At 35.1% G+C, this 25556-nt stretch overlaps 3 protein-coding genes across 3 annotated transcripts; 2 read left to right on the forward strand and 1 right to left on the reverse strand.

The window, feature by feature from the left end:
• Positions 1 to 337: 337 nt before the first annotated feature.
• Positions 338 to 16777, forward strand: LOC106177519 (signal transducer and activator of transcription 3). Its single transcript, XM_013560316.2, has 16 exons — positions 338 to 493; positions 2480 to 2641; positions 3175 to 3312; positions 3500 to 3645; positions 4296 to 4478; positions 4743 to 4823; positions 5499 to 5664; positions 6033 to 6155; positions 6554 to 6643; positions 6894 to 7044; positions 7389 to 7453; positions 12265 to 12359; positions 12624 to 12799; positions 13152 to 13337; positions 13778 to 13859; positions 14381 to 16777. Exons 2-16 carry the CDS (start codon positions 2528 to 2530, stop codon positions 15516 to 15518), a joined length of 2934 nt encoding a protein of 977 aa, XP_013415770.2. The 5' UTR covers positions 338 to 493; positions 2480 to 2527; the 3' UTR covers positions 15519 to 16777.
• On the reverse strand, positions 15932 to 21600 carry LOC106177521 (uncharacterized). Its single transcript, XM_087008263.1, has 5 exons — positions 21477 to 21600; positions 20342 to 20856; positions 19395 to 20162; positions 18731 to 18875; positions 15932 to 18121 (listed from the first exon to the last, which is right to left on the reverse strand). The coding sequence occupies exons 2-5, from the start codon at positions 20766 to 20768 to the stop codon at positions 17674 to 17676; spliced, it is 1788 nt and encodes a 595-aa protein (XP_086864389.1). The 5' UTR covers positions 20769 to 20856; positions 21477 to 21600; the 3' UTR covers positions 15932 to 17673.
• Positions 21601 to 21721: 121 nt separating this feature from the next.
• On the forward strand, positions 21722 to 25256 carry LOC106177493 (uncharacterized). The gene is made up of 3 exons (XM_013560280.2): positions 21722 to 22052; positions 22497 to 24823; positions 25120 to 25256. Exons 1-2 carry the CDS (start codon positions 21851 to 21853, stop codon positions 23495 to 23497), a joined length of 1203 nt encoding a protein of 400 aa, XP_013415734.2. The 5' UTR covers positions 21722 to 21850; the 3' UTR covers positions 23498 to 24823; positions 25120 to 25256.
• Positions 25257 to 25556: the final 300 nt, after the last annotated feature.

Consider the following 25556-nt stretch of genomic DNA (forward strand, 5'->3'; position numbering starts at 1 on the left):
CCAGTATAATGTGATTTGTCTGGATTTGGGTGGAAACAAAAATAACTGGTGCCGATTTTCCGGGTCTAATACCAAGAAAAATTACTCGTCAGAAAGTTTTCGCAAAAACTGTTACTATGGCTTTTCATCCGGTCTGCATTTCCTGGTCTTTCACTAATCCTTTCACTACTGCGATAGGTGAGAAACGTATACAACTGGTGAGAAGCACGTGTTTCTAGAATCCGGAAGTAAACAACTCCAATCTATGTCCCCTTCTTATGATATTTTTGATTGGATTAAGATCGTACCCAAGACCAATCATTCGTAAGATTACAATGAACCGGTAAGGCGATGACCTAGATATTTTAGATCATGCGCAGTGTGCACATTTCTTGGAAGACGTTCTTTCCAACACAACATCATGACGTCATGAAATAAACATCATTTATCAAGCCGCACTCACAATGCAATGCCCCGGTAATGGGACTTGAAGCTATATCGACGGGGGAACGGTGTAAGTAATATTTTGACAAAGTTTTGCATAATGCATGATTTTATGCTGTGGATATTGGAGCGGTAGTTTGCTAATGTTTCAACAAACAGGCAGCTGATTAACACAACTTGATTGATGAACAGTTAAAACTTACGGTACCTAAGTCTAAGTGGGGTACAACGAGTATATCTGTTAGTTAGTAGCACACGTTAGGAAGACCCATGTGCGAAATATATATGTCCTTGATTAAAGAAGGGATTGCAATGAAGGTTTAACATTTATGCAAGCTGTCTTGGAATAAAGTGTTTAATTTTGTAACGTTACTTAACCGCATATTGCCATAGCTGAAGTGAAAACACGTGCGCCCCTTCTTTTTTAATGACGTTACATGGTGCAATGTGTTCAGGGCTTGACACTAACTTTTTTTCGATACTGGCCCGAGATACCGGTAAATATTGCACTTTGTTCCAGTGACCCCATCGATTCAATGGGCTTAGCTAGGTTGGCTTTCAGTGGCCCAAGGCCATGGGCCACCCTGAATATTAAACATTTGGCCACACTTTTTTATTTTTATGGATGACATCCTCTGGGTACCCCAAAATCGGTGCGAGAGGGCGAAAAAAAAAAAAAAAAAACAGTCCAAAAAAAAAAAAAAATACTGCTTAAGTAAAGGAATGCTGTCAGTACACAGCTGGAAACACAAATTTTACCACAGAAACACGTATCAAACTAACAATATGTCTTTATCCATGCTCTCAAAATATTAAAGCATTGTGAATAATTTGTAGAAATGTAAAAAAAAGTCATGAATAGATATACTTCATATTACCAAATGTATTTAAGGTTATTTCATGCATTTAGTTGGTATAGCAATCAATAAAACAAATATCAATCAAACAGCGTGTCTTTATTTGTATTCTCAGAATATTAAAGCATTTTGAACACTTCACAGAAATGTTTAAAAAATGATGCAAAGATATGCTTAATACTACCAAATCTATTAAAGATCATTTCGGACGATGCCATTTTGTCTACTTCAACTCACATGAAGCAGCCAAACTGTCAGGTGGCCTGTCCGACCTTCAGCCCACCAAATACCTCGACGCCCTTGTCGACCCTTTTTTCGCTACAGAAAACCTGGTATTAATGTGCTGCTTTGTACAGAATGTCACAGAAATTTTTCAGGCGATAATTGCTGGCCACCGCCAGCCTTTCGCACAATTGTAAAAAGGTGATAACTCCATGCACAATATCAATGGCATACCAATCCAAAATGACGGTGCCCGTTCTCTTTATGACTTTTATTGTTGTGTAATTTGAAAGTAATCCTAGAGATGAATTTGACGACAAAGCGGCCGCATTTCCACGTGGCGATAATACGCATGCACAGAAAGCTCATTTCCTGGCAAATTCAATAACGTTTGCGACAACTGACTTCGTTGGGGGAGGGGGGGGATTTTTTTTTTTTTTTTTTTTTTGAGAACGGGCGAAAATCGGTGCGCGCGCAGGATGTCATCCATAAAAATAAAAAAGTGTGGCCTTAGCCCTCCGAAGGCTTCAAGTTTACTATCTGCAAATAATGATAATAATGAATAGGTAAATAAAAATTAAAAATTAAGCAAATAGAAGGCTTGGTGAAGTGAATTTCTTACACAGTGGAGTTCATAAAAAATCTATCAGCTCTCTGTCTAATAATGACATTGATAATAAGACTTGACTGTGCATCAGAATCAGCCCGTCTGAAAACTTATCCTCATATTTATATTTTAAGTTCTGTGTAACATAATTTCACCAACTTTGCAAAAAATCTAAGCATTCTATGTTTGGTTTGGTCAAAAGATTTTCCATCTCTCTCTCTCTCTCTCTCTTTTAATTCATTTTCAACTCACTTGCAATTCTAGGAGTCTAGCACTTTCACTTACCAATTAAAAAGAATTATTATACAGACTGTAGTGGATCTAACTATGCAAAGATAACCAATTTTGTTCTTATTTCTTTATTTCCCAGTTGAGGTACCTATTATTTGACAGTCATTGATCTGTTCTTCCCAGCAAGATGACTACAAGCCACAGTTCACTAAAGCAGCACATTATGGAAAGTTCTAAGCCAGAGAGCAGCTATGTCAACCTGAAAAAAAAAGTGGCGGCTCAACTGACTTCTGTGTTTGAGGTAAAGTTAATAGTAGTGCTTTTGGTCAAGTATTAGCTTAGTGTATCAGTGCCAATAATTTTTCAAACTGATTAAGTTTCTGTAGATGGGCCATGTAATAGATGTAAAATTTATCAAGAGAAAGTAGAAGAAAATCTTGATTAGTTGATAAATGAAGACAATTTGTTTAGAAGCAAAATTTTCAAACCTTTTGTTATTATTAGGTCAGAGGAGGGCATGAGAGATGGGCATTTTTATTCTTCACTTTTTAATATCCTTTTATGAATTGGATCCCCTAGCTCACCAAGTGTAGAATACTTAAAACATGCGTTATATAGTCATATTGCCAGTTGGTGACAAACACCACGAATTGATTCTGCCTTCAAAAAGATCTTTATTTTTAGTTGATAAAAATACCCTGATTAAAAAAATGAAAAAAAAATTAAATACATGTTATTTTCTTGCTAAGGTTGTGCCTGTAAGTTTTTTAAAAACTATCTTTATTATTATTATTATTATTATTATTATTATTATTATTATTATTATCATCACAGTGGCAAAGGTTTTGTCAGGATGTTCAGGCAAAGCAGGACAGTTTCATTGGTGATTATGAGAAATTACAAAACTCCTTCAGTCAGGATTTGGGACAATACCTACATGATAAGTTCCAGGACATACTCAGAGACAGAAAGGTACCATTTATAATAAGCTATTTCATGGTTTATAAGTTTGTCATAGGAAATAAACTTTTTTTTGGCTTCACTACTGTGTGAACATACTTTTAAATATCAGTCATTACAACTAGAATCTTAAATATGACTCTTATTGGCATGATATACTTATATCAGTGAGGCAGTCTTGATTTTATTTACACTTCAGCAACTGAAATCTCAGTGTGAGGCGATAGTTCTCCAGTGTGAAGGGCAACAGAAGGAGATAGCAGGTGCCATTGCTGAGTGGCTGCGCCTACAGCAGCGGAGGTTGATAGGCGAGAAATTGCCCTCGTTGGACGTGTTACAGAATGTGTGAGTACCATTTATTTGGGTTTATGTATGCAAAGCCAACTTTAAAAAATATCCAGGAAAATTTCAACTATTTGAGCATAACTAAACTTAATAAATTAATTGCTTCTCTCATAAAGGTAGCCAAATTCTTATTGCAGCTTCAAATATTAGAAAACGTATTCAGTTCTGAGTAGCGCCTGTACTTCAGGATTCTTCTGGCTCACCCTTTGCATGAGGAAATAAAAAAAAGTTGCTCTCATCCTATCTAAATTAAATCTGATAAAGGTGAAATGAATTGGTTTACTTTATGAGGTCAAAGATGTGCATTATGTTGTATAATCTTTTAAGATAAAATAAACTAGATATTAAGTAGACTTGAAATATCATAAGGAATAAGATACTGGGCACAAACAATACATCAGTGGGTGTTTTTCTTTGAAAATGTGACCAATTATGATCAGTTAGTTGAATTAAAAGCATGAAAGACTCAAGATGTAAAAAATATGGACATTTTATGTCAATTAAGAAGATGATGTGCTGTTGAAATTAGAATTTTATGTTTGTCAGCCTGTTTGTTTTATAATGTGAAGGTTTTGCTGAAGTTCTGCTACGGGGGAAGGTACACGTTAGAATTATTTATGTGTTTATTTATTTATTTTGTTTGTTTGAAGATGTGAAGAATTTGCTGATGTTCTACAGCAGGGAAAAGTGCTGGTGGATGCTACACTAAGTTTGAAGAGACACTGCGAGTTTAAGGAGACTCCTGAAAGTGAACCAAGTGACGGCTCAGACGACTTGATACTGGAGGGGCTTGCCGAAAGACTTGAGGATACCCTCATACAGCTGCTGGAGAAGTGATTAGAATTCCAAGATCACATTTTTTTATTTTGTGATTTTATAGGCCACAAAGACTTTTTTGGACAAATTATTGATTGATTTTTATAGTCCTGGAAAAAAGATCAATAATTCAATTGAAATAATGATTTTGATGAGAATTCTAGCATACTGATGAAGCTTTTTATGAAATCCTGGCAGTATAAACTTTTTTAATTTTAACGTACTGAACTTTGTATATTTGGCAAGTGATTGGAGAAATATTACTGTTATTTTCATTAAAGGTCTTTTATTATGGAGGAACAACCACCCTCAGTGCTGCACGTAGAACGGGGAGACAGCAAGAAATTCAGTCTAAGTATCAGGTAAAGTATAGCATAGAATTGAAACTAAGTGGGTGTCAATGAAACGCAGACAAGAGTGGTTTTAATTTCATACAAAAGGGATATGTTCTTTGTAAATTAATAATTTGCACACATGCTGTTTTTGTTTTGTATGAGAGGCATAGGAAAGAAAACCTGACAGAATTCCTCTGAGTCAGTCAGTGGAGATGCAACTTGTCAATTGTGTGTGATGTCATTAAAAGGGATTTGCACAGAGAAGCTTTTAAAGTATATTTTTAGTTTTCTAATCAAAATGAGTTTTTAGGCATATGGCAAATGAATCCAGCTTTGCTAATTTTTATGAGAAAGTTAATGCACAGAGACGTTACAAATTACAGGCACGCACTTTCTCTCATTCACAAAATGCATTATTCTTTTTTATTCTACAGATAAAAGTCTTCTGTCTTTTCCATTTTGTCGTGTTTATGAATTTGTGTTTAGTAATAGATTGAGTTGCTTTCTTTTTGGAGTTCAGGTAAATACATGATTTTGTTTGAATCAGTAGGTTGTTTCACATTTTGTTTGCATTCCTCCTAAAACTGGTATCATCGCCATAGTTCATCGGATTTAATTTTTGAGAATAAGCATATTGCTGATTGGAGAATCTGATCCTATGAAATCACTGTGAGTTTTTTCCTACAATTCCCCCTTCTTTAGGTGGCTGGTAGGTAGCAAGTTCACACTGGCTCTAGAACATGGCATGATCAATGCCGAGTTCCATAATGTGACCACACTACAGGCCAGCAAGGCTCCAGGGAGACAGGGGAAACTCAGCTCCAAAGTTGTCAAGGGAAACTTTGGGGTCAGGTTTGAAAATATGCAGGTACTTTTGATATCTTTTATGTTGACTATGTATGTAATCATTTTTAATGTCTTACCAATTTAGATTAAACTATATTTTTTTTCACGTAGCCAAAATACATGTAGTTATGTCAATTTCAATTTCACAGATTACTTTTATCACTGATGAAGTTTTGATGAAGTCTGTTTTATTAGCATGAAAAGTTTGCCCTGCACAAAATCAATGAAAAATCTAGAAAATGCTCATAATCTGTGGGAAAAAATGATGGAAAAATAGTAAATGCAGATTTTGACAAATTTGTAAATCTGTAACTCTGACCTCAAACTTTAAAACACCAAATAATTGAAGCATTTCTCTTGCGGCTTTTTACAATATTCTCCCCTTGACAGGTGAAAGGTTTCAGTCGTCTGCCAACAAGCAGCAAGGATCCTGTTAAAGCAGCAGAGCAAAAGCATTTTGTGGTGATCACTGGACAATTGCTGTTGCCCGATAAAAGACCTCTGCAGCTACAGGTCAGCAGACGGCACTGTGAAATTTATCATGAAACTGATTTGTTTTTAATAACTTTTATTTACCCACTAAAAATTCATTATGTAATGCTGTTTTGGATTAAGTATATTTTCAGATAGGGTAGTGCATCTATTATTTGTGTGAGTGTCGTATATGCATGAATGTGATTAATGACAGTCTGGTTTGTTCCTCTTTCTTAATAGATTTTTAACCCATTTTAAAAGTACAATTTATGTTTGATCTATTAATAGCGCATTCTTTGCCCAAAATTTTAGTTACAGTGATAGGCTTGCACTGCCACAATACAGAATTTTAATTATTTAAGCCGTAAGATTTTACTTTTATATTACATGGTAATAAAAGATGGTCTTTTCAATAATTCATGACTTTCTCCCTTTAGATTTTGTCTCAGCCCATGTTTCTCACTGCACAGTCGCAGCAGAACCCAGATGCCCAGGCCAAGGCTATTTGGTGCATGCTGGGAAATAAGGTACTTTGCATTACTGCCATTCAGTAGAGTACATTGTCCTTTATTAGACTTTAAATGCCATACAGTGATGTAAACCACAAAGTTACCTTAATATGTAAATGATTAAAGTGTACTGATTTACTTAGTGTTATGTTTGCTTTATTCTGTTTAAAGTGAGTTTGAATAACACTTGTCCACAAAAAGCAGTAGCATCTGTGTTTACATCTTTAGTATAGGGTATTTGAATTTGAGATTTTTGGTAATTTCCAAGGGACCTGAGACTGTAAATCCAAACACTGACCGCTCACTGGACAAAGTGCCCTGGTCAGAGTTGGCCAAAGTTCTCAGTCAGTTATTCAAGCACGGCACTGGACGTGGATTGGAGACGAAGCATCTGGACTACTTAGCTTTGAGAATATTTGGTACAGTAGTTATATACTCAATAAACCTCTTTGAATGATTCTCAGTAATGCTGATTCAAAAGTTTAAAAAAGTTAATTTTCTGCAAAATGTATTTTTTTGAAAAGTTTGAAATAGCGTATATTTATCAATGAGCTTAATTGTTGTAATGTTGACGTATTTTGACAACCTTTGCTATTTTTGCTCTGACAGTACTTCCATGAAGACAGAGGTCTCTTCAAATAATTTTCTTTTTTAACAAAATTTACTTTGAAGTTATATTTATTCTAATAATTATACTGCCTGTGAACTCAGTGTTCTGAATGCATCCTTCTACTCTGGGATTAAAATCTCCTTTGACTTCCAGGCCAGACCAAAACCCTCGGGTCAGACTTTTCCAGCTTGCCTGTCTCGTGGGATCAGTTTAACAGGGTAAGTATTCTAGGTTTTTGATGCCAGATCTGTTTGAGACCCAATGTGAGCTGAAAGCAAGTTATCAGGAGTACATATTTTTTGTATAGTAGGGGAAATTTCAATCTGAAATTGTATCACAAAGCTAATTACAAATAATGAGAATCACCTTTATAATAATAAGGCAAAAAAGAAGAACAGCAACATCTATATGATTATAATTATTATTATTAATGATTTTTTAATTATTATAACATTCAGAGTGTAATTATGATAGAAGAATACAAGACATGATCGTTCAGAATAATTATACTTTAAAATCACATTTGTACTTATAGTACATATGATATTGAGAAAGGTTTGTATCAGAAAACTATAATAGTCTATGGGTTATCATTTTTATGTACAGACACAGATGTGTCTGTACATATTGCCATCACCTGCGTCTGTCGGCGCCGATGCCGTCGCCGATGCCGATGCCGTGCACTTTCCTTGTAAACACGATAAGTGGAGGACAGTTTTACTTTTTGGCTTTATATTTACAGAGTTGATGAATATTCATAAAACGCAGGTCAAGTTCGAAAATCAGCATGATCGGGCCATTATTGTAGAAGTTATGCTGTTTTTTCACTTTTCAGCATATATGCAACCCTGTAAACACATTTTAAGGAAAACCATTAGACCTTTTGTCATGAAACTCACAGAAGTAATCAATCTTATTAAAACGCAGGTCAAGTTCGAAAATCTGCATGATCGGGCCACTATTTTAGTAGTTATGCTGTTTTTTCATTTTTCAGCATATATGCTACACTGTTAACACAATATAAGAAAAAGAGATAGGTCAACTGTCATTAAACTCACAGGAATGGTCAATCTTACTAAAACGCAGGCTGAATTCGAAAATCAGCATAATCGGGGCATTATTTTAGAAGTTATGTTGTTTTTTCACATTTCCTCAGATTTAATTCTTAGGCATGTTTACAGTCTCATTATTGAATTAATAAGATACGTAAAAGTGTTTGTTTGATATTTCCTGCATCTTCACAACATTGTTAGTTGATCATGTAAAAATGATGGTAAACTTGTTATAGTGTATTGTGTAATAAAGTGTCAAAAATGGAAATAAATTCATATCATTGCAGTTTGTCAGATTCAATCATCCACTATGTTCAGAATCTCAGAATGGAGGAAATTGGACATCTAACATTACTCTATTGATACTTTTCCCATCTCATCAATTTTCTTAGTTGATCATATAAAAATGGCAGTAAACTGTTTATTTTGTTTAATGTTTAAAAAGTGTTAAAAATGGAAATAAACCCATGTCAGAGCAGTGCTGTCTTGTTTCACATTTCCTCAGATTCAATTCTTAGGCATGTTAACAGTCTTATTATTTAACTAATAAGACATGTTAAAGTGTTTGGTTGACATTTCCTGCATCTTTACAACATTATTAGTTGATTATGTAAAACTGATGGTAAACTTGTTATCGTGTATTGTGTAATAAAGATTCAAAAATGGAAAAAAACTCATATCATTGCAGTTTGTCAGATTCAATCATTCACTATGTTCAGAATCTCAGAATGGAGGAAATTGGACATTTAACACTGTTGTATTTATATTTTTCCCATCTCATCAATTTTCTTAGTTGATCATATAAAAATGGCAGTAACCTGTTTATTTTGTTTTATGTTAAAAAAATTGTTAAAAATGGGAAAAAAAAACATTTCAGAACAGTGCTCTCTTGTGTACATTTGGCATTTTCAAGTTGTGCCTTTGAAGTTCCATGGGCCTGAAGATCTTTGCTAGTCACATTTTCTGAATATCCATGATACTAATATTTTATTATTAAAAATTGATGGTCATTATGCTGTTAAACATTATGTAATATTGCATCAAAATTTAAAAAAAAAAACTATTTTGGGCACTGCTCCCATGATGACCATTTAAGAAAAACAATGTCACTTACTGTTCTCAAACAGTACAGTAAATATGTACAAATGTGTCTGAACATATTGCCATCACCTGCATCTGCCGTCGTCGCCGTCACTGTCACTGTTGCCAGCGCCGTGCACTTTCATTGTAAACATGATAAGTGGAAGGCAGTTTTACTTTTTGGCTGTATATTTACAGAGCTGATGAATATTCATAAAACGCAGTTCAAGTTTGAAAATCAGCATGATAGGGCCATTTTTGTATAAGTTATGCTGTTTTTTCACTTTTCAGCATATATGCAACACTGTAAACACATTTCAAGGAAAACTTGTCATGAAACTCACAGGAGTAATCAATCTTATTATAACGCAGGTCAAGTTCGAAAATCGGCATGATCGGGTCACTATTTTAGTAGTTATGCTTTTTTTTTATGTACAGACACAAATGTGTCTGTACATATTGCCATCACCTGCGTCTGTCGTCGCCGATGCCGTCGCCGATGCCGATGCCGATGCTGATGCCGATGCCGATGCCGGCGCCGTGCACTTTCCTTGTAAACACGATAAGTGGAGGGCAGTTTTACTTTTTGGCTTTATATTGACAGAGCTGATGAATATTCATAAAACACAGGTCAAGTTCGAAAATCAGCATGATCGGGCCATTATTGTAGAAGTTATGCTGTTTTTTCACTTTTCAGCATATTTTTCACATTTCCTCAGATTCAATTTTTAGGCATGTTAACAGTCTCATTATTAAACTAATAAGATACGTAAAAGTTTTTGTTTGACATTTCCTGCATCTTTACAACATTGTTAGTTGATTTTGTAAAAATGATGGTAAACTTGTTATCGTGTATTGTGTAATAAAGTTTCAAAAATGGAAATAAACTCATATCATTGCAGTTTGTCAGATTCAATCATTCACTATGTTCAGAATCTCAGAATGGAAGAAATTGGACATTTAACACTGCTTTATTGATATTTTTCCCATCTCATCAATTTTCTTAGTTGATCATATAAAAATGGCAGTAAACTGTTAATTTTGTTTTATGTTAAAAATTGTTAAAAATGGAAAAAAAAAAACATTTCAGAACAGTGCTGTCTTGTTTACATTTTGGCATTTTCAAGTTGTGACTTTGAAGTTCCATGGGCCTGAAGACCTTTGCTAGTCACATTTTCTGAATATCCATGATACTAATATTTTATTATTAAAAATTGATGGTTAGTATGCTGTTAAACATTATGTAATATTGCATCAAAATTTGAAAAAAACCTATTTTGGGCACTGCTCCCATGATGACCATTTAAGAAAAACCATGTCACTTACTGTTCTCAAACAGTACAGTAGATATATATATAGATGTGTCTGTACATATTGCCATCACCTGCGTCTGTCGTCGCCGTCATCGCCGTCGCCATGCACTTTCATTGTAAACACTATAAGTGGAAGGCAGTTTTACTTTTTGGCTGTATATTTACAGAGCTGATGAATATTCATAAAACGCAGGTCAAGTTCGAAAATCAGCATGATTGGGCCATTATTGTAGAAGTTATGGTGTTTTTTCACTTTTCAGTATATATGCAACACTGTAAACACATTTCAAGGAAAACAGTACAGTAAATATGTACAGATGTGTCTGTACATATTGCCATCACCTGCGTCTGTCATCGCCGTCAGCGCCGTCACCGGCGCCTTGCACTTTCATTGTAAACACGATAAGTGGAAGGCAGTTTTACTTTTGGGCTTTATATTTACAGAGTTGATGAATATTCATAAAACGCAGATCAAGTTCGAAAATCAGCATGATCGGGCCATTATTGTAGAAGTTATGCTTTTTTTTCACTTTTCAGCATATTTCACATATTGGCATTTTCAAGGTGTGACTTTGAAGTTCTACATGCTTGAAGACCCATGCTAGTCACATTTTCTGAAAATCCATGATACGTATATTTTATTATTAAAAATTGACGGTCATTATGCTGTTAACCAATATGTAATATTGCATCAGAATAGAAGAAGACAATTATGGGTGCTGCTGCCATGATGACCATTATGGGAAAACCATGTTACTTATGATTGCCAAATGTTCAAAAAAGAAATGCAGGACTAAAATGTAGCCTGGGTTGGAAAAGTAGTCTAATTGGCTTCTTTTTCTGGAAGTTATACATTTTCAAAGTGTGAACTTGAACTCCCATGGGCCTGAAGCCTTATGCTTGTTACACATTTTACTTACATTGGTATTACCTGTTGAGCATAATTAAAATTTGATGTTGAATTTGCAGTTTAACATAATGTACTTTTGCATCATAAAGCAAAGTAGCCTATTTTGTGCATAGTTATTTCCTGCTTTTTGTCTGTACATTTGACAGCTTTGCTGCCTTGTTTCACTTTTCAGCATATATGCAACACTGTAAACACAATATAAGAAAAACAGATAGGCCAATTGTCATTAAACTCACAGGAGTGGTCATTCCTGCTAAAATGCAGGTTGAGTTAAAAAATCAGCATAATCGGACCATTAAAGAAATGCCATTTTTTCACATTTCCTCAGATTTAATTCTTAGGCATGTTAACAGTTTCATTATTTAATTAATAAGATACGTAAAAGTGTTTGTTTGGCATTTCCTGCATCTTTACAACATTATTAGTTGATTATGTAAAAATGATGGTAAACTTGTTATCGTGTATTGTGTAATAAACTTTCAAAAATGGAAATAAACTCATATCATTGCAGTTTGTCAGATTCAATCATTAAAATTTGATGTTGAATTTGCAGTTTAACATAATGTACTTTTGCATCAGAATTGACAGTAGCCTATTTTGTGCATAGTTATTTCCTGTTTTTTGTCTGTACATTTGACAGCTTTGCTGCCTTGTTTATATTGAATTCTTTGCAGAAACCTGTCAGTGGCACTAAGTTCACCTTCTGGAAATGGTTTTTTGCCACACTGAATTTGACCAAGGATTTTCTTGTTGACCAGTGGAAAAAAGGGTTAGTCTCCATAATAGATGTCACAGCAGTGTTGAATGGCAATTCGTCAATGTGATTCATATCATTGATCTTTTTTTCCAAATTTTTTCATATTTATTATTTGTTTTTTTCTCAGAATAGTTTGTATCAAAGTGTCACAGAGCCACATATTTAGATCTGTTGTATCCAATCTGAAAGTATACAGGTTGTGTATGGCTAACTGTATAATTTTTGTGTTGTTTCTATATATAATGTATATATTCTGTGTATAATTTCATGTTACAGTTTGATCGAAGGATTCATAGACAAAATCAAAGCAGAGAAATTGCTGCAGAAGCTCCCTCGCACTGCGTCTGGGACATTCCTGCTCCGTTTCACCAATCATTACGTGGATGAAAACCAGAAGGCCAACCCCTGTGGAGGACTGTCTGTGGTCTACGTGGAATGTGTGCAGAATAAAAGTAAGTACAGAGTGACTGCGCAGTAATAATGTATTAGGTAAAAACTTTGAAAGATGCGGATAGTGTAACATGTCATATTTCTTTATTCAAAGACTGCCCATATACGCCTGCAGTGAAACATTTTCAAGATAAGATTTATTGATAAACTTAATCATAAGCATACAGTTCTGTATTCAATGAATGGACCTTGAAAAAACTAGATTTATAAATGAAAGTTTGTTTTCTAATGTAAAATGTCCTCAGAATTATTCAGCTGACAACAGACAACCAGAAAGCAATAATTATAAAATAGCAGAAAACTGGCTTGAGGCGAAATAAATAAAAAAACAAAATTTATTCTTTCTTTTTTCAGTGGAAGTAAACCATGCTGCTGCTATCACAGCTGCTGACCTGAAGGACACCAACCTCCCAGTCTTCCTGTCACACATACAGTTCATCACAGAGAATGCTGACCCCAATATCCCAGCCTCCACCTCAAAACTCAAGTTTCTGTATCCCAGCCTCTCTTTCAAACAAGCATTTGGAGAGTGGTTACAAGGTTTGTATCGCAGTCTTTTTCAACTTAGGTGCCCTCTGGTGACTCTGGCTACTTGTAGTGGGCCATAGAAAACTACTTTCCATATTAGAATTAACAAAAGACAGTTCAGAGAAAAAAAATGTAATTACAAATAATGGGAAAATAGCTTAACACAGTAGATTATTTGGTTCCAAACTAAATAATATGCATATTTTCCAATAATTTAATTTAAAGTATTTTGTCCTGTTTGAAAATCTGATTATCTAGTTATTTTTCAATGCAAAATTTAGTTACAAATAACTCAAGTTTTTATGTATTTTCCACTTATTTATTGAAGTATTTCTTTCCTTTTTGAGAAAATATGTGTATCTAGCTATTTTTCCAATGCACACTTTATTCACTTATTTATTGTTAAACTTCATGCTCTCATTGGTGATACTGCATTTATTTTGCACATTCAGGAAACAGTAGTAGCCAGAAGAAGTTACCAGGAAAAGGTTACCACCCCCTGCATGGAGTTCATCAAGTTCGTATTCCGCCACGGTAAGATTGGAAGACATGGAAACGGTTTGCTTGTGTGCCATCCTGCACTGTTCACATATTTTTTTCTTTCTAAAGAATAAGCATTATTTAAATGACTGTGCTTTTTCCTCTTCCAAAATAGGAAATCATCTTGATGTATAGCAGACCTTTATTTATCTGTAACAAGTACACTTTGAAAATAGAAAAAATTATGACATAAATAGTTTTTGACAAACTTCAAAAGTGCTTAAGAGTATGTTTGTGTCCAACTAAGGCAGTTTTTTTTTCCTTCAAATTTGAAATCTTCACTTGTTGTTAGAGCAAGCAAAGTTCAGATAAGCCAGCGTGACCTTAAAACACACACACACACACATAATTTTTATCATTCTAGTTGGAAAAGGGCCCCATTTAATGATTTTTCAAAGCCTTATTTATGAGATTACTTGCATTAGGATAAGGTTGAGTTATTTCACCACCAAGGCCTCTAATGTGGCTCAGAGATGAGCTTATTTTTTTATAAGATATTCTCTTAATCATTCCAGAGATCAGCAAAGCCGCCTGGAGGAAGAGCTGGAGGATAATGATTCTGCAGCAGGTCCTGGGGCCAGTTTGGATAACAGTCATTATTCCAAGGGCAAAAAGAGATTTGCTCGAGGATCATCCAAAGATGTCCCAACTAGCACACCTGTGGTTTCTGTCGACAGCATGTCTAGTGGAACATTGCTGTTCGACCGTTCATCAGTTGTATTACAGGAGCAAAAGGATGTCAGTGTTAAATATCAACAAGCAATTGCAGACCAAGAAAGTGGAGAAAAGAGTGCATCACCACAACACATGGTGCCTCTGACGACAACAATGTATACAGCATCACCTGGCCCACCTGACTTGCAGCCCACTGTGGGGTCCCCATCTAGCCAGCCAGGGGAGTCCCCGAGAGGCGGCCATGATGATGTAACAATTTTGTCTCCTGGTTCCCAGAGTTCCTCACACAAATCACCATTGTCTTCTCACAGTCACCCCATGGAGTCTCCACATAGCCATGTGGGCGGGTTGATAGAAGGCAGTCATGATGATGTTGCAGTTTTGGCCCCAGCCTCCAATTCATCTGGTTATTCATCGTCAAAGTCTCCAGGCAGTGCGTCATCCATTACTGGGTCACCTGGTCATCCTGCAGGGTCTCCACTGGGGCAAGATGATCCAATGCTGCTCTCCCTTGGTTCCCAGAATTCTGGTGGCCCTGTAAGGCATTTTGGTTCTGGGGCCCCAATGGAAGTTTCCTCACAGAATTCAAGTCTGCCATCCTGTATCCCAGGGTCTTTGAGTAGCGCCCACATTCCTGCTCCTTCTTCAGTGCATCCTGGCTATCCAAACCAGCACAGAATGTTTCTTCCAGCATCCTCTTCATCCTCTCTCATAGCTCCCTCCACTTCTGCATCCACTCAGCTGGCTCCAGAACAGTGTGCTATGACCTCAGCAGGAGCCCAGTATATGCCTCCACCATATTCCACACAGCTTGACAACTTGTTGACAGGTGGCAGCACATCACAAGGTACTGAAGATGGCGCTCCAGAGGATATAAAAGTGTTTGATAATGATATTCTTGACCAGATATTTGAGGTCATGGAAAAAGATCCAGATTATGAAAAGGTGCTGATGGAGAGTGAGAATCTGAATTTATAATGAAGCTTGTATTGATATTCTTACTGCAGAGACCTGCTGATAGTGATTGTATGATTTGGTGTAAATATTTACTGGCTGTTACCATTTTCAGCTATTTGCAGGAATTTTAAAAGCAAATATTGATATTTAGAAAATGTTATCCAAGAAATTTATTTAAATGTGTATGTAATATTCAATGTCATGTGTCAAGTTTTAGACATGCTTATGTATTACTAATCATGAATATGAGAAGATGTATGTATTTTTCCCAATCATATAAGTAATTACTTTGTGATCCTTCAGTGCAAGTTCTTAAAATAAAGTAACTTCTTTTTCTATATAAAAAAAATTATTTAATATGATGTTTTTGTTGAATTTTGTAAGCTGTTTGTTTACTTCAATTTCAAGTCGATTTGGAAAAAAAAATTTGTGTGTATATGTACTTTGACCACAAAGATATGTCAAAATATACTGAACTGAGAGATATTTATACAGTAATGTAAGGTTAAGACTTGGGTTGAATATTGTTGATAGCTATATGTTTATGAATATAATGATATGAATGTTGGTTTTATATGTATACGTATAAATATATGCAATTAAGTGTATATTTTCACAGAGCTCTCTTCCTTCATTGAAGCTACCATGTTACTTGGAGATTTTTAATACAGTTATATGTTTTGTATTATTGACTCAAAGTCTATAGTTAAATAATATCAAAATATATCTTTTTTTTTATTATAAATAATATAATTCTCAAACATTCCAGACTCCTGCATTTGTGTCCCACTGTGTTGGAAGTGAGGGAATCCCATGACAACTTGATGAATACTTTTTAAAATGTGCCATATATTATATTTAGTGAAACCTGTGAGTAGGAAATGAAGAATGCTTTGTTTTGACTGTGTGAACTACTAGACTCTGACAGGTAATCAGTAGTTTTATTAAACAAACAAACATACATGTATTATGTAAAGAGTAGTTACAGTTACTTATATGAATAACCAAAGCACCTTATATAGGTTTTATTTTGGCTGTGAGATAAGTCCCATGCTTTAATTATTTTTAATTTGTTAATGAATAAATACCACATAGTTCTGTAGATAGCATGAAGCTGATTTTACTTAAGGCTTTGATATGAATTGATTTTATGAAATTTCTATCTGTAAAGTTAATCAGCCTATAAAAATTGCTAACAATTGAAAAATGAGGTGAAAGTATGTCTGCAAATTGTTATTGTGGTGCTCTAAGGACAATTTGGAATAAATTGGTTCATCTCAGTTGCCTTTTTATTTCTTATTCTTAATTTCGTTACGATGTAAGTATTCGGTAACTTTTTTCCAATTTGCATTTTCAGTTGTTTACAATCATGTTTTTGGGGCTGATTTTAAAAAATCTGATTTGACTAAAAATTAATTTTTTTGGATTAAAAACGTCTGTTGACATGGTTCTTTGTACGACTTGTATGATAATTATTTGTAATTTTAACAAACAGCACTGTTCATTAACAAACTGTTTCCTGGCTCTGGATCCAGCAACACTTGCTTTCTGCAGGAATTTCCGCACAGCCTTGATTTTTATTAATAAGAGATCAATTAAATAAGCAGGCATTTATGATAATGTAGAGCTGGTAGGGATCTGAATCAGATCTCTCTCTATTTATCACAATTTGTTTGTTAAACAAGAAATATTTTATATGATTCCATTACCAAATGTTACTCCAATGCATGACCAATACACAAAAAGCAATGCCCAATGACACTAATGCATCCTAAGCTGTTTATTGCAAATGTATACAAGGCAATCTCTTGACTAGCAGAAAATCAAAATTTTTAATGTTAAAAAAATAGCACCAAAGACATAATTTTGACTACAAGATTTTCTTGCACTCTATACAAAGTAAATAATAATAGGCAATTCTGAACAGGGCTCCATAACTCAAATGCATCACTAATTGCGATAGCCATATCACCTTTCATTTCGAGGCTATTATATGGGGCTAGTTAATCCCGAGTCATGGAGTAGAGGCGAATCTCCATGCTTGCGCTTTGTTGCTTTCGAGTTACTGAGCCCAGATCTTTTAATGAAAAGTAAAAAATAAAATTTAATTATTACTTGTCTGCATCCTTCGTTTATCTATACATTATTTAGTTTTAAAAAATGACTAAAACATCCACTATCCACTGCTCACTTCTACTGGTTTTAGAGAATTTGCTTCAAGGCTACATAATTTTTTTTTCTCGTGGCGATCACGCTTTACTTCATTTTGAAACTTCCTGTCACAGAACCTACAACACGGCAACTGGTTCCCATGATTCATGTCAGCTCGAACTTTGCAGTTTTTCTCATGATGTTCCCTGGTGTGTTTTCGTAAAAATCCCTTCCCACAATGCATACAGTGCTCTGGTTTGACACCTAAATGGGACTTCTCATGCAACCTGGCATAATATTTATCATAAAATCCCTTCCCACAGCCTTTACACAATATCTTGGTTTTTTTCTGGTCATGATGAACTTTTATGTGATGATACAGAGCATTTCTTGTTACAAAAGCCTCACTGCATTTGCTGCAATTGTATGCTTTTTCACCAGTGTGCCTTCTCTCGTGTTCGATTAGGGGATCCCTGAAATTATAAGATATAGGCCGACTTAAAGATTAAATTGCTTTTTACCCTAAAATTGCTAAAGGCAAGTATTTTTAAGGGTCAATATCTTTGTTGTTAGACAACCGGTTCAAAATTTCAAATCTGATAATAAATACAATTAACATTATGACAATTACTAGCTTCCATCATCATTAAGCTTCTCGTTATTATTAATGATAACTTCTGAAAGAGAAATAGGGTTAAAAATTCAATAAATCCTCAAAATATAATACTTAAATTTTGTTATCATTATTAGGATAAGATATTAAGAAAGCACCCTCAGGTAACTTTCCTGGTATATCAAATTACTAAACAAAGTATAATGCTTCAGAAATTGTAACAGTACAATTTTTTTCTGTACACCGGTAATTCTTTGCCTAAAGCAATTTTATTTAATCAGTTTGAGGCAAAAAATTAACAGACTTTTTAACTTTTTTACTTAACATTTAACATTATTAAATTCTTCCATATCTTGCCATTTTGTTTTCTCCATACGCACATGAAAGCACTTTCACATCTTTTATAATTATTGTACTGCTGCAATATTTACAAGATTATTTAAATAAAGTTGTTCAAATTTTTTTTTACCTGCGTCCATATGCCTTATCACAGTACTGGCACCTAAAAGGCTTGTCTTCTATTGGGATATGGGTGGTCTCATGTCTCAACACATCCTGCATGGCACGGAAACCCTTCCCACATATTCTACAGCAGTACTTTTCCATGTCTATTTCTGAAACAAAAAGATGAAGATAGAACTAATCGGGTGCGATAACCTATTATTTAAGAAAAAAGGGTTGTGTGTAAAAAGGCAAGCAGATGAATTGTTGGATGATTGGGTTTTTCATGATTTTTTGAACCAATGAAATTATTTAACCACATAAGATTGAATGTTTTTAAATAAAGAATACAACCAACTGCATTTAACAGTTTAACCCTAAAATCTTGATTAACAGTTCTTCAACCTATTGAGTGAAAATAATAACTGAAAGAAAAAAATAATCAAAGTTTCAAAGAGTTTAACTGATAAATAATTTGGAGTCAATATATAAAACCAAACAAGATCAATCAAAAAATTGAAAAACAAGAAAAAAAGACACTTTTCAATAAAACAAAGTTTTTGTGTGTGTTTACATATCTCTGGTGTAAATGTGTGCTTTGCATGTGTTAACAAGTGCGTGCATGAGTGCGCATGTAAATACGTGTGTGCCCATAAGTGCATGTGTGACGTCAACCTAGAAAGCCATCTCACTTTTGTGTGCTTTCTCATGCCACAGCACACTTCTCAAGCATGCAAATGTCTTCCCACAGAACTGGCAGAGATAGAAGAGCCTCCCTGTTGGAAGTCCGTCCAGTGGCTTCATCTCCTTGTGTGTGTTCTCATGGCTGACACACTGCCCTTTCTGCACAAAACGCTTCCCACAAAACTGACAAGCAAAATTCTTTGTTCCCAAGTGATGATTAACATGCAGCTGTAAGTGACTTTTCAGCCGAAACCCTCGACCACATATCTGGCACTGGAACGGCTTCTCTCCTGTGTGAATGCGTTCGTGCCTCTGAAGATCAGCCTTTCTGAGGAAGGGTCTTTTACAGTATGAACACTGGAATGGACGTTCATCTAAGTGAATCTTTTTATGACGCGAAAGTGCCCCTTTGCTTTGGAACTGTTTGCCACACTCACATACATGATCAACTTGTGCTTTTTTTCTAGTACTTTTGAATCCAGGTTTCACTACCGCTCCCATATTTTCCTTTCCATTTTCAACTGCACTTGATGCTATTTCTTCCCTATTTGACGGATCTGTTTTATTTGTTTTTGAAGTGCATTTTGTCCTTTTTCTTTTCATAGTTTGTTTACTAGTAATTGTTTTTTGTTTACTTTTGGTTGGTTTTGTTGTTTTCTGTTTTGCCACATCACTGGAAGCAGTTTTTGTTCTTTTTGTTTTGGCAGCCTGTCTCACTGTTCTCCTTTCATTGTTCACAGCACTGGTGTCCCTTTTCTGTGATTTGGGTTTCCTACCTAAAATTGTTTTAAATTTAAAAAAAAAATCAAAACAAATGAATTAAATAATTTTATTCCGTAAGTCATTAATTCAATGTACCTTAATGAATTAAATGTAAATTCTCATACCACAACAAAACTAAATTTAATTTTTTCAATGCCATTCAAAATACGCTTATGTTCAGTTCTGAACTCACCTCTCTTCTGCGTAACTTTCTGACAAGTTGTTTTGGGTATTTTTTGTTTTCTCTTCTTTGCATCAGAATGCTTTTTCAACAAAGCTTCTCCATCTCCATCTCCAATATTGTCAGCTGTCGGCATTCCTAGTATTCCCTTAGCATCAAAACCTTGAATATAAAATCCTGTAAAATCTAACATAGTGTCCTGGCTAGAACCCACATCTTGTTCCTTCTTCATAGACACACAGCTGTAGATTTGGGGTTCTGTTTTGATAAGGAGCTCTTGATTTTGTGCCATTCTTGCCAAGTCGTCCTCACAGAGGACTGTTTGCATGCCCTCCACTTTTTCAAAGTGTTGTTCCATATCACAATCAAGATCAGTATCAGGGATTTCTTCTTTGATTGTTGGCACACACATATCTGATTCATGATTATCAGCTTCCATGGTACAGAAATTCTGTGCATCAATATTATTACAATATTAATTTCACATCTGCTCCATCCTCTTTTCTTTCCTTCTCCTTTTTTTATAACTGAAATAAAATCAATTATGTGAAAATACTGTTTGCATTCCATGTCTTAAGATTCAGTATTACTATTACTGAAAAGAATCCCATTTTAAGACATCACTGCAATAAACTGAAGTGAAAATGATAAGAAGAAGAAGAAGAGAGAGAGAGAGAGAGAGAACAAAGAAGACAGCAAGATGTACTAAGCAGGCATTTAACATTTACACTTTTACGGATGCGGGGAACCAATGCAATGATAAACATGAACGAAGAAATTAAGTTGAATATTTATCTCATATATAAGAATTTAGGTCGTGTTATTTTGTTTATATGGAACAAAGATGTTGAAATAAAACCAATTCTTTTTATTTCTGACATTAACACCGTGGCAAATTCCAGTAAACAATGACATCATGATCTTACGTTATAGTTGAAGTTACATGTATTTTGTTTCAATGAATTAAATCAATGGCTAAATATGTTTCGTCGCACATTCTTGATCAAGATCCAGATTTTACCCACGCCTTCCCGACGAAAAACGGGCTTTAGAACGATTTCATCTGCATTCTGAGTCAAGACACCAATATGCAGACAAATCTAGTTTTTTTTTTAAACGCATCAAAATATAAAGCATTTTCACCTACTTTCAGCAGTCTTTTAACACAGCAAGTGTTACCAAAACTGTTTATCGATGTAACAAGATTTAATTTGTGCCAAGATAGTCCCAAAAATTGGAAACTTAATTGAGTTTCATTGATAGTTTATACTTGAAATTGAGACTTATGAGCAATCTTATTATAAAAAAAATACCCTCAAACATCTGCTTAAACTTAAATGATTTTGAAAAATAATCTTTCGTCTGTGTAGAAAACCAATTCAGTCGACATATCGGTGTATAGTTTTGATTCCCTTGTTGAAAACAGAAGGCAAGAAGAAGATTGTTGTTGGCTTATTCTCCTTTATTCTCTCCTTAAATTGTGGCTAGTCTTGTGAACTTTGAAACATGTTCCTTTTATAAATGTCAAAACTGAACCAGGGTAAACCTGTCAGAATGGAGTCTAATGACTTCAGCAACTTGGGCATTAAGACCGAACCGGATGATATTGAGGGCTTTGCTGAAAGAACGGAGCTCTCTTTAGGACCAGGCCATTTACAAGTGGAATCCCGTTTCGATTTGTTAATGAAAAAGGAGGGCCATGGTACAGATGTCAGCGAAATGTGTAAGTAAACAGTAAACATGCAATGGTACAATTTCAGTATTTCAGTAAAAAGTTATACAGTCACCTATCTCGCAACCTCATCTACTTTTGTATTATTTTATTTATTATTTTGTTCTTATTAATGAGTGCATGCTGCTTTACTTTCTATTTCTTTCTTGTCACTGCTAATTTACTCCAGAAAAATGTGATCGGATATACTTACCCATAACATGCATGTACGGCCTTTATTCTTTTATTATTATTATCATTTTTTCATTTGACAAGCTTATTAGTTTGGTATTTTAACTCTCAACAATAAGATTTTGAATTTACATGTAGGAAATAATTATTTAATCTGTTATATTATTTCAATTATCAATTATTTGTTTGTCTGTTTATTTTATTATCATTGTTATAATTATGATAAATTATTATTATTGTTATTTTATTATGATTTTTTTAAAGCTGAAGTCAACAGTACACCAGAAAACAGATACAGAGATGGGAACAGACCTGGAATATCCAGTGAGCCAGATGTACCAGGTGAAGGTGGTGTGGGAGACCAAGATGCCATAAGTGAAAAGAAATCAAATCTGAGTAAAATTTCCTCTAGATCCACACCACAAAAAAGCAGTCGTAAAAAAACTTCCACCAGAAAAGACTTGAAGATTATTGTTAAGAGACTGAATATTGGGATTTCATCAAAATCAAGTAGTGTTAGAGTAGATGGAATAGAGGACAATTCTGTTTTTCAAACAAACCAACTGGATGCACCTGGTTGTGACACGACTTTGAAATCAAATGATGCCACATGTGTAGAGCAAAAGACAAACCCTCCTGCTTCTGAGCAGGGCATGTTCAAGACTGATAAGGAGCAACGTCAATCTCTTCTTTCACAAGATTCTGTTGGGCCTTTAAAATGCCAATTTTGTGATGAGATCTTCCAGAAAATTAGAGAATTAAGAAGGCACGAGAAAGCACATGGAGGTTCAAAGTCAAAATCAAGTAGTGGAAGACGTAAAGCAAGTACAGATAATATCTGTGATGCTTGTGGGCGGGAGTTCAAAACAAAGCAATCACTCATAAAGCATAAGAAAATACATTCATTTGAGCGGCCTTTCAAGTGTTCATTTTGTGAAAGGCCTTTTTTGCGGAAGGCAGATCTCCAAAGGCATGAGTTAATCCACACTGGGGAAAGAAAATTCATTTGTCAGTATTGCTTGAAGGGTTTTCGACTCAAGGGCCATCTCCAGTTTCATTTACCTATTCACACCGGGGAGAAGCCCTTTGCCTGTCAGTACTGTGGCCAGCGGTTTATTCAGAAGGGCCACTGTGAGTACCATGAACGCAAACATGCCCAGCAAGGACCTGTCACCCCCCAGGGCCTGTGCCAGTATTGTGGCCGGCTGTTCACTAGTGTGAGGTACTGTGTTTTGACACATGAGAAGGAACACCTGAAAAAGTAGGCTAAAAGGGGCAATGTCAGAAGAGGCTAGAGTTGATAAGGCAGTGGCAGTTTTTTTATGGGAAATAGAAAGGTTGACCATGTTCATTTTGTATTCGCAGATATTTCTCTGGCTTATTTTGTACACAATTCTGTACAGCAGTGAGAATTTTTGTTCAGAGACCATGGTATTACCCATAGAGAGTGCTATAGAGAACAACATAAATACTATGCAGCACAGCGATTTTTTTTTTTTTTTTTTCAGAAGAGAACTCCCTGCGTCCATTGGTAAAAGCCAATAGGTGATAATTTTGTATCACATGCTGCCATATTATATTCATTATAGATATGTATAATTAACAGTGAGTGTGTGTGTGTGTGCTTGCATGCATGCGTGTGTTATCCTAGTACTTGTATCCTTGGAATTCATAACTTGAAGCAAGCGTATTTTGTAATTCCATTGATAAAAATTGTAATGTATGCAAAACAACCTCTGAATTTTTGTTCGTGGCAACCTTTTGGTCTCAGCTTGGCTCAAATAAATGTATTTGATATTTTGTTAATGTTCCAAAACATCTGTCATTCGGAAACTGTGCCCTTTTTATGCTTTACAGTTAATATATTATTTAGTCATGTTTGCGGTGACATGCAGGTTAAACTTATAGTGGTTTCACCAAGCAGAAATAATCAAATTATGGATACAAACTATCCTCTGCTATTATCATAAATTGTACCCTTAATTATCTCCATTATCGTATTCACACCAATATTGCTAATTGGAAATGTCTGGTGCCTAGTTTGCAACTCGCAAGTGCAATTTAACCTAGAGTAATGGAAAATACATATATAATGCAATCAAGATCTATTTGGAGATATTATTGAATAAATACTCAATTTTAAAATTAGTTTTCAGTCTTTGATGTCTCCCTGATGTATGAGTGGAAAACCTACGGATATAGGCTTTTTAAAACCGTAAAATTAGCAATAAAAATTATATATATTATTATATATATATATATGCGTGAGACCCGGTCACAAACCAGACTTTCGTCGTCAAATGCGGAAAGTGCCGATGACAATGAAGCTTGTCTTCCTAGGTGCCCTACTGTTTTTCTACACGTCTCCTGCATGGGGATCAGACGTGAGATGCAGGCCGAGCCGGCCCGATTCTTCGCCGTGCAGCCCCGAGGCCCCGTGCCGTTGTCGTATCTGGTATGAACCCCAGCCTCCGCCGCCCACAGGCAGTAAAGTGCCGGTGATGCCGCAGATCTCGTACACTACTTGTGCCTGCGACGCGGGTGGCGTCGGGAAACCAGTCTGGACGAGCTTTAATAAGGCCGGTTCTGTGGTAATTGTCGCATGTTTTTTCTTTATATGCCGTTCCTTGCTCCTTCAGCTTTTATATTTTAAAATAGTTTTTTTTTATGATGAAAAGACGCTAAATTGCACTTTATTTATCTCTCGTGATTCACAAGCCTGAGAATTATATTATTTCATGGCACACTGAATTATCGAAAATTTGATTTTTTTTTTTTTTTTTTTTTTGTAATATCAAGTTTAAAAAGTATATTTTTATATGATAATTATTATAGTTTTATAATCGTTATCATTAGAAGTAAAGTCTCATTCCTTTACTATTTCAAGGGCCCCGGACCGGGACCGGTTGGACCGCCTGGGACCAGATAATTCATTCAAAACTGCTATGAAGAAGACGGTGTTTTCGTTCTCGAAATTTTTATCGTCTATCAATACAGTAGTAAATCATAAGAAAATTTCTTGAACTTTTTTATTTAGTACAATTTTTCGTTTTCGGTTTGAGCTCGAGTGTAAACGATGGTGATAATTAAAACAAAAATGTTGTAGTTTAGGGAATGATAATTGTAGCCTTTTGCCTCATGCCGAGCCAGAACACACTCCGATATGAAGCGCACGTGAGCGCTCGCACACGTCATTGACACGTACCATACACAGGCAAGCACATTTAACAGTTTTTTCCGTAAAAGGTAGACATTTTACTGTATTCTGGGCTTAACCCTAGCCCCTGTCATTTCTATCTGGTTACAGCATGGATATTTAGTGCG

This window comes from Lingula anatina, chromosome 3 (genome assembly GCF_051362555.1).
Source record: "Lingula anatina isolate TDL-2025a chromosome 3, LinAna3.0, whole genome shotgun sequence".
Taxonomy (NCBI): Eukaryota; Metazoa; Brachiopoda; class Lingulata; order Lingulida; family Lingulidae; genus Lingula; species Lingula anatina.

What these genes read in the sequence shown, in the direction of transcription:
- LOC106177519 (XM_013560316.2), top strand. Translation starts at nt 2,528, where the DNA reads ATGACTACAAGCCACAGTTCACTAAAGCAGCACATTATGGAAAGTTCT. An exon ending in CGTGGGATCAGTTTAACAGG is followed by an intron (nt 7,454 to 12,264) that starts GTAAGTATTCTA and finishes AATTCTTTGCAG; the next exon opens with AAACCTGTCAGTGGCACTAA. An exon ending in GTTGACCAGTGGAAAAAAGG is followed by an intron (nt 12,360 to 12,623) that starts GTTAGTCTCCAT and finishes TTCATGTTACAG; the next exon opens with TTTGATCGAAGGATTCATAG.
- LOC106177521 (XM_087008263.1), bottom strand. Translation starts at nt 20,768, where the DNA reads ATGGAAGCTGATAATCATGAATCAGATATGTGTGTGCCAACAATCAAA. An exon ending in GCATGAGAAAGCACACAAAA is followed by an intron (nt 18,876 to 19,394) that starts GTGAGATGGCTT and finishes TTTTTGTTTCAG; the next exon opens with AAATAGACATGGAAAAGTAC. An exon ending in GATAAGGCATATGGACGCAG is followed by an intron (nt 18,122 to 18,730) that starts GTAAAAAAAAAT and finishes TTATAATTTCAG; the next exon opens with GGATCCCCTAATCGAACACG.
- LOC106177493 (XM_013560280.2), top strand. Translation starts at nt 21,851, where the DNA reads ATGTCAAAACTGAACCAGGGTAAACCTGTCAGAATGGAGTCTAATGAC. An exon ending in TACAGATGTCAGCGAAATGT is followed by an intron (nt 22,053 to 22,496) that starts GTAAGTAAACAG and finishes ATTTTTTTAAAG; the next exon opens with CTGAAGTCAACAGTACACCA.